General features: G+C 49.9%; 1 protein-coding gene across 1 annotated transcript; it reads right to left on the reverse strand.

Annotated features, from left to right (window-relative positions):
* Window positions 1-4,671: 4,671 nt before the first annotated feature.
* Window positions 4,672-6,734, reverse strand: GLOTRDRAFT_90427 (uncharacterized protein; the record flags this gene model as incomplete). Its single annotated transcript, XM_007863212.1, has 5 exons — window positions 4,672-5,641; window positions 5,809-6,023; window positions 6,044-6,171; window positions 6,309-6,437; window positions 6,572-6,734. The coding sequence occupies 5 exons, from the start codon at window positions 6,732-6,734 to the stop codon at window positions 4,672-4,674; spliced, it is 1,605 nt and encodes a 534-aa protein (XP_007861403.1).
* Window positions 6,735-9,199: the final 2,465 nt, after the last annotated feature.

Here is a 9,199-nt window from a genome sequence, read left to right on the forward strand (position 1 = left end):
AAAAGTGCGACAGAGAGCAGATGGAGGGCTGGATAGGCTGAGATCTTGCTCTGATACGAGTAGGAGCGCTGTAGAGGCTGTAGGACGGGCAAAAAGTGCGATCTGGAGCCTCTAAAGCGTTGGGCTCATAACCTGTCCAACTGGGAAGCTGGCAGGCGTCCAGATACACACAGAGATGCCTGAGTCAAGCTCTATTAATGCTAAGGAAGTACAGAAATATACAGAGGGACATACCTGAGTCAAGCTCTATTAATGCTAAGGAAGAGAGCTTGACTCAGGAGCGCATTTTCGCTCTTCTGGGAGCGTGGGAACCAACTGTACAGTATGGGAAATGCAAGGGAAAAGCGCAGAGTTAAAGGGGCTAAGTCACCAGGGTAAAGGAAGCCAAAATAGCAAAGTGGTTACCACCACTAGCAGGGATGCATACCTGGAGGTTTTGGTTCAATCCCCAGTCAGCGCACTTTTTACCTCCAATAAGTACTTCCTCCCCTTCGTCTCCGTCACATTACTGAGCTTGCAGGCATAAATCCACAACCATGGCGGGAGTTAATTCGCATGTGACCGGCATGCTGTGCAGCATGATGGGAAGGCTGAGGAACATATCAGGACAACCTCTAGGGGGGTAGGACGAGCATATGGAGGGACTAGGTAGTCGTATGGTGCATGGTATAGTGGCGGACGGGTGCTGAGCAGTTGAGGGAGTTGTGGCGAGTATTTATTATTCATCTCCGGGCAGTCGCAGGGCCATTGCTGTAGTATAAAATGTAGAATGTAAAGAAAAGTAAAATCAAGTTTTGATCTTCACCATCTCAGCATATCAGATTTACTATCTCAGTGACCCTCAAAGTTCGAAAGTGTAGAACTTGGCAATTTATGACTGATCCTAGCTTTGAGAGGCCCGACTCGTCGATTGAATTATCTCCGCCATCGAAATATTAGCTCCTGTGAGTATTACTTAGCAAAATAAGATTAACCAAATCTCTCTAGCAATTTCTATTCTGCGAGCACAATGATATGCACTGACACACAACAATCACCAAGGACCAAAAGACAATAAACCTAGACCCTGTGATATGGGTGAAGGCGGTCCGAGACAACTGAGCGGTATTTTAATAGTCCGAGGGGGAAGGAGGAGTAAGACGATGTAGGGTAGTCCATAGGAAGACCTAGAAAAATAAAACAAGTGCTAGTTGATGCTCTAGAGTATTTATCTCTGGAAAGCCGCAATCAAAGTCGCAAGCAACAACACCTGTCATAGGATTGTGCTCGCGGGGGTAGAAATTGCTAGAGAGACTGGGTTAATTTTATTTTGCTATGTAGGACGCACCGGAGATAATTAAACCAATGGCGGAGATAAATCACTCGACGAGTCAGGCCTATTGGCAAAGCTAGGATCGGTTATAATTCACTAAGTTCGACACTTTCGAACTTCGAGGGTCGCTGAGATCGTAACGCTAATTCTCTGAGATGGTGAAGTGCAAAACTTGTTTTTCTGTATGCTACTTTGTACAATTTATACTACAGGAATGGCTTTGTGATCGTCCGGAGATAATAACAAATAAACACCGCTACCCACAGGATTGCTCAGCACTTGCTTCCGTTATACCATGCACCATACGACTCCCTTGCACTCCCACTTGCTCATCCCAGCCCCTATAGGTCACCTCAATGCTCCGCCACCTGCCCCAAGCAGTCCCATCACTCTGTGCAATGCACTGGTCACGTGCTAATTACCTCCAGCCGCTTGCTGACTGATGCTGACCTCATGGTGACTCGTATACGTCCACACGTTCGGTATCTTGATGGAAACGAGGGGAAATGAGTGCTGGAGGGTGGGCATGAGGACGACGTCCCTCGATAGAAGTGTCCGCAGGCCCCAGAGCTAATTCATCTAGAAATCACATTAGTTAAGTCGCTCCGGAGCTTGCGTTTGCAGAGATAAATCGCGGAATGGGTCTGTGTACGTCTCGGGGATGCTAGGAAGTCCGGAGCTAAATAGAAAAATTCTTTTAGAGTCCATAGAAGCCTAGAGGCATGTGATCGCTGTGTCGAATAAGCTCCGGAGGGCTTGTATGATGTGCTGATTCTGCGTTTTCGGGGGTCAGATGATCCTGAGGCTTATCAACGATCCTACACTAGGTGTCGGTGCTTGTGACCTTGGTTTATTTTGGATTCTTCAGAGATACATACTCCGGAGGTTCGATTTGGGTTTGTTTCAGTGTCAAGGCTTTTTTTATTTCTCTAGGTCTTCCTATGGACTACCCTACGTCGTCTTACTCCTCCTTTCCCCCTCAAACTACTTTATACCCTTCAGTCATCTCAGACCGCCTCCACCCATACCGCTGGGTGTGTTAGGTTATTTCCCCTTGGTCTCTGGAGGTTGTTGTGTGTCTGTGCCTATCACCGGCTTGTTGCAGTGCATCGTGATAGTCTCTCGACAGTTCAGCCATGCTGTCTTATCTGATGGCATATGCTTTGGGGGAAGATCCAGGTATAGTTAGTTGAGGTATGACATCTCACGGTTTTTTCTGAGCGGTTACTTGTGACAGGTATTTGGATGGGAGTTCCCCCTTCGTCTGCCACTGTGGCCTGCCGTGCTCCTGCGCTTTGGCGAAACACCGCTTGGCTAGGTGGTTGATTGCACTCTCAAGAATCACAGTGTTTGATCTCGTATCTGCGGATGTGTCCATCTCAGGATTATTTAAGGTTTGGTCTAGGTCTTTCTGGAGGGCACGTATGCAGTTGGTGATCTTAGCAAATGTTACTTTGGCGTGTTTCTTCACCAACTTGCAGCTGTCTGTCTTGTATTGGTGCCACAGTGTTTGGCGGTTGTGGTTAGATAAGCAGTTTGCAGGTAGTGCGTTCATGTGACTTTCAAGGGTTATTCCTAGTTATATTGTCTTGTTGATCAGGTCATTATCATGGACCAACCCTGCTGCCCAGGCCCAGCATCCTGGGCTGATGTGAGGGGCGTTTGCTGGGGCAAATTGTACAAATACTATGTTATGGTCAGTCAGGACCACGGATGGTCCTATATACCACTTGAACAGGTTTGGGAGGTGTTGTGTCTGGGCATAGATGCGATCAATGCGAGAGAAATGGTTGAGGTTACTATAGAAAGTATACCTTCACTCTGCCAGGTTGTCCACCCTCCACGCATCGTTCAGGCCAAGTGCTATTCTTGCATCAAGCAGTGCTTCCATGGCAACATCTGGATCCCGGTGCGGGGGGCTTCTGTCTATGGGATCTTCAACAAGGTTGAAGTCTCCCATCATAAAGTCGGGTCGGAGAAGGTTGCTCGATTCCCAGTGTTCTCGCAAGGTTTCCCAGAAGATCTGTTGTGCCCCATAATCATTAGGGGCATATATGTTGAGGATGGATAGGCGATCGCAGTTGTGCCACGTTGTAGTCAGCAGAACTGCCTGTCCCGGGATGATCTCTGTCACGCTTGCATCCGCAGTGTTAGTCATTTCACAATTTAGTACAAAGGCTACCACTGCAGAGGTTGTTGCGCGGTCTGGGTCATGCGAGTTGTGGACTTATAGGCATCGGCCATAGAGCTGATGGATGTCCTCCACCATTGTCTCATTCAGGTGGGTCTCTTGGAGGGCAAGGATCCCGATGCACTGATCATGCATCATGGCAGGGATGCTCGTCCATTTTGATATTTCTGAGTGACCCAAGGTGGGGGAGTGCTGGCCTTGCCTATTCTGGGAGGCTACCATAATGTGGGCTTGTGTGTTACGGCTAATGCCTCGGGGCTGTGGGTTAGTGTTAGGTGCAGCAGGCACATGGTCAGAGGGATCATTGGGGCGCTGTTGTCCAGCTGGCCCTTGTCGGGCCTGGGTCGAGTTATCCGCTTGCGTGGGTCTGCCACCAATCTCTGCAGAAGCATCCTCACGAGGGTTTTGGGCAGTCGGTGCACCACTCGCTCAGCTCGCAGGGAGGTGAGAACCAGGACCATGTACAGAACCAGAGTGATTGGATGAGTTATTTGTAGAGGAAGTTGGTGTCGCATTACTGCCCATAGGATATGACCATGAGCTATGAGAGGGTGACAAACCGGCCACCACGGTGGACTATGCTCAGGTGTTCGCCCATCCCCATGCCCTGTCACCGGGACGGGATACTATCCATTGCTTCAGCGTCTCCACACAGCATGTCCGGACCTAAATAGGTCGCCGTAGGTGCACTGCCAGGCGTTGAGGTGGGACCTGCACCGCTTTACTGTCTCGCATACGACCAGTATATGTGGGCGGGCAGGGTACAGTACCTAAGTCACCTCACCATAGGTACCCCGACAACATCAGATGGGCATGGCAATGAGGGCACGGTGTCAATATTTAGCAGCATACAGTACCAACTGTGTTGGGTGTCAGGATCGCCAGGTAACAATTATATATTTTGTAAGTTATCAGCCAGTGCATACGGCATAAGAGGTGGCAGGGGAAGGTGGCAGTAGTAATGAGGGACTTGAACAATAGCAAAACAGAATGCAGAGAGCCCCAGGGTGGGCGGGAATATAACAGAACATGTGATAGCAGTAAGGACAGACAGTATATCAAGCCGCGGCAGCGCAGCAGTTACCGCACAAAGTTCTCTAGGGTTAGGTGAGGTGATAGATAGAGGCTACGTGCATGGGAAGGCATACCTGGGCAGTAATCCATTCTTTTAGTTGCCACAGCAGTGACTAGGACCATCACGTCGAGTGTTTTGGCAGTTGAGCGAGGGTTCATCCAAGCACGAGTCATCCTTACCATATTCCCGTGCTAGGTGCGGGGCATAGGCCACAAGCAGTGTGTTCCACGCAGGAGTGCCTCTCCGTGGCATGTTGCAGGAGAGCCCGATCGTAGCTGTCGTGGGCCCATTCCAGCCGGGTAATGAGGGTAGAGTACAGAGGCCCCGCATATGTGACACACAAGAGCAGATAGCGCAGGGGCGAGGGAAGTAAGGTTCCCCGATGCCTGCCATGTTTGTTGGGTAGCTTAATCCCACGAGGAGATTGTGGAAGAACACCCAGATCTCGATGTGGTGGAAGGGGTTGTAACGCAGTTTCACCTTCCACAACAGAGCTCTTGTGCCCCCCTGAGCTTTCGCCTCAATGTGTTCCACCTCGATCAGGTCGAGGATTTCGGCTGCACCCGCGAGTACGTTCATGTTGTCATTTGACGGCTGATCGTCGCTGATGAGGCCTGTGATTTGCCAGGCAACATCGGGGTCGTTGAGTCGGGAGATGATCGCATCCCGCACTATTTTGTCAGTTGCGTGGTCGATGAAGTTCTTGAGTAACATGAGAAGGTCAGGAGCTCTAATGTCATCAAGGTCGAGGAGGTCGAGGGGGGTGAAGGTGATTTTGGTGAAGCTCCAGATGCTTTGAGTCGAGAGCCTGGCTGCAAGTGCTTCAGGGATCTGTCCCAGCCATACCCCCAGCGCTGGCACGTTGGGATCCTCAGGGTTCGGCGGTGAGATGCAGATGCTGGCACTGTATGGGTTGGCTATGCCGCTGTTCAGCTGGACAAGTACCTTCATTAGCTCGTCATTGATAGCCGTGTTGGTGAGGCTCAGGACCTGCGCGTCGCAGTTAGAGGGTGCAGGAGGACTTTCTTCATGCCCCAGCCGGGATTGATCATGAGCCATTTGGCTAGCTGGTCCAGGTGCAAGTTGTCATACTGGGCAGTTGGATGGGGCCGCAAAGAGGGCTCAGCAGCACCAGGTGCTCGGACGCATGTCAAAGGCTAACCCGTGCAAAGACACACGTCGCGCAGCAAGCCCGACTCCACCTGTTCAACAAAATGAAAATGGCTTCACGTCTGCTCTCCCCGGGGGCTTCCCAGAGGTCCATCTCCTTGCTGGAGTGCCATGAAGTTTGCATCGTCATCATCGTCGTCGATCTCAATGGGGGAAGCGCAGGTGGGTGAGGGGGTCCTCGCTAGGGGTGAAGCTGGTCGGGCATCAGCCTCTGGCTCCAGGTCATGTTCCACGGCCATAACATTGGCGGCAGCTAGAGGGCCGAGTGCTCCAGCCTGGGCCACAGCGTCATCACCTGTGATGGCGGGTTCAACGGGGGCAAGCTTTGCCCCGTGCTGCGGTCGTGGCAGTGACCATTGGCAATGGTTGCACCGCTGTGACCTTCACGGGCAGGGTGCCCTCGTTTGTTGGGGCAAGCACAGGCTGTCCAGTTGGCGCTATTGCATTCATGGTTGTGTGGGGTTGGTGTGCCAGGGCTAGGGGCTCTGCAACCACATCAGCATCTGGATAGAGCGAGCTGTGGGTTAGCCGGGCAGGCACATAGTCATACGCAAGCTTACCAAGTTGGGTCATGTTGGCAGGTGGGATGCCTCCCGATAGAGCTGGCCTGGTGGACTCTGTTACCGCAGCTGCTTCCTGGACTGGGTCGGGCTCTGATGCCGCAACTGTGTCCTGTACTGGGCCAGGTGCTGGAGTGGTCGTAAGAGGGTCGGGGGGAGGGCAATGCCAGCTGTCACAGCATCGCTGTTGTCATTCGGTGTGGGTGCCAAGGCTGTTGGTTATTGGTTAGTGGCTGCTGGGAGTGGCTGCAGGGTGTGCATACTAGTTTTTTGGATGGGAGTTGTTGGCGCAGTGGCCGTGGGGGGTTTGAGCTGATCTCCCCCCTTGCTGGTATGCCCAGAGCGGCGTTGGGTGCTGATAGGTGCAGCCAGTGCCCTTTGAGTGGCAGCTTTATTACTTTGCTGGGACTTCGGCTTGCTAGGCATTTCGGCGTTGAGAAGCTCTGTCGGTGATGCAGTGGGTGATGGGAATGGAAGAGGGTGTTATTTCAGGATGCTGTTGCCCAGCAGGTAGGCTGTGGTGCTATACAGTAGCTCTCAGGAGATTCCAAGATAGGCAAACCTTAAATCTGTAGGGCTGGACTGAGATAGGTTGGGCTTTGGGGGAGGATGTGGGCAGGAGAGCATTATGGACGTGTGCCTGGGTCTCTCGGGGATCTCTTGTGGTGCTTCCTTACAGGCAGGTAGTCACAGGAAGGATGAGGAAGTGCGGGTATGAATTTGGGAGCACTATACATGACGGGTTTGTACATCATATGGATCTGTGTCTCTCGGGGTGTGGTAGAGACCAAGATGCATCCCTAAGGCTCGCAAAGCACCGGGCATCATTGTAGGGGACAGAAATCGCGTAGGGGGAGCCAGGTGATCACCCGAGGACAACGAATCATCCATCCTTGCCCATGTTAAAGCATGGGAATATTCTGCCGTTGTCGCAGTTTGGAAACAAGGAGCTCTCCGGACTCCACATATTAGTCCTATAAATAGCTGATGGGTATATATGGACCATGGCAGATTGCAGCTTGGCAGCTCATAGAAAATCGAAAGAAATGCGGAAAAATACAGGAACATTCATCACTACTGCTAATAGTTCCTGTGCACTAAAGGCATCACTATATTACATAATACACACCCAAATATGGCAATATGTGGTGTGGCATAGTTCTGGAACCCAATTTCTATGCTCTTTCTGGCTCTGGTCCATTTATTATGATTCTTCTTTGCAATACCTGACCCAGGCAATGCATGGAGGGGGGATATGTGGCAGTGATCCATAGAGCCTAGTGGCTATCCATTGCTCTAAAAATAATTTTTTCATCACCAGCTCCAAAACAGTATTTCGTGTTTTCCCACACTTATACTATATGCTACATCCTGAAGTTTTGGGATAATACTCACCCCATATATATCTACAGGTTTACATAAGACTTCGAGAGATTCCAAGCAGTGCATCATTAAATACTGCTTTTGGGTGGTACCCCTCCTGCGGACCCCCCAGGGGAGTGGAAAGTGGTTCAAGTGGTTGTGAATAGCTCTCCCTAGAGTAGACAATTATACCCATCACGTGGACCACATTTCCAGCCACACAGCCCATAATTTTCTGAAATAGTATTACTGCACCTCAAAAATACACTGTTCACCTCACCCTGCACCAGCTGGTATAGACTCCAGCCTCACCAGTGGTTCCCACCATTGTAATACAGTACAAAGAGATACACTGTACAACCCATGTGCATTAGGCCAGCGACTGTAGATCAGCTGTAATTACAAGGACTGGCTGCTGGCTGACTTTGATATACAGTGCTGTATTACAATGGGTTGATAATGGCTGGTACTGTAGATGACTGTGAATGGTACTGTACTCCATTTCCGGGCTGAATGCAGTGTACTGTAGATGGTACTGTGGATGGATGGTATTCAGGCTGGAATGCTGGTACTGTAGATAGGATGCCGAAGCGTGATTAGTGCTATTAATAGAATCATGGCTCTGAAAGCTTCCAGAGGGCAAAATTAAATTCGGAAAAATGCTGAACAAATCATAAAATATTGATGGATGGGTATGCATGCTGCTGATACACACTTTACATTAGGTAATCAGCCACTAAAAATAGCAAAATATGATAGGGTAGTCGTTAAAACCACATTTATGTGCTATGCACCCATATAGGATTTATTCCCAGGGGTACTGTGGATTAGTGCATAAAAATGTGAGAAAGGGATCAATGGCATGGATAAACTGCTTGTTTTAGCTATATGGTCACAGAAATAAAAGTTCTTACCACCGGCTCTGGGACAGTATTTTGTGATTTCCTGGTCCAGTACTGGTGAGAACTCTACACCCCTTTAAAGGTTTGGTCACCTAATATGTAGCCACAGGTTTACTCAAGAGTGCGGGAGAATCTAACTGTTTGATAAATAGCTACCGCTTTTCACTGGTGTTCCTCCTGGAGCCTTTCCCCAGGCACCGCCACTGAGTTTGATGGTCCGCACAGCCTCTCCCTAGTGTATAGAGTGGTATGCCATCAAGGCATAACAATTTCCGCACCATCTAAGTCACTATCCATGGAGATATAGAGATGCACCGCAAATGTGACACCAAAACACAAAGATGTTGCTACACCACATGAACCATACATAATATCTTCCTGCAAATATTCGCTGGTACCTCTCCAGGTATGCCCCATCAATCATACATCTTCTCCCAGGTATCCCATGATGAAGAATTATGGAGGCAGCAGCACGCATAGTGCACCCTACACAACTCACCTGTATTGGTTGAATGCTGTAGCTACTGGTAAAGCTCGTATAAACGACCCTTGTCATTAGGCAGCAGAGCTGCAGGGTTTATATACACTGTGGCCCATAGGCTGACTAAAGCTACGTGGAATATCTAT

Source organism: Gloeophyllum trabeum (assembly GCF_000344685.1).
Source record: "Gloeophyllum trabeum ATCC 11539 unplaced genomic scaffold GLOTRscaffold_00001, whole genome shotgun sequence".
NCBI classification, from domain to species: Eukaryota; Fungi; Basidiomycota; class Agaricomycetes; order Gloeophyllales; family Gloeophyllaceae; genus Gloeophyllum; species Gloeophyllum trabeum.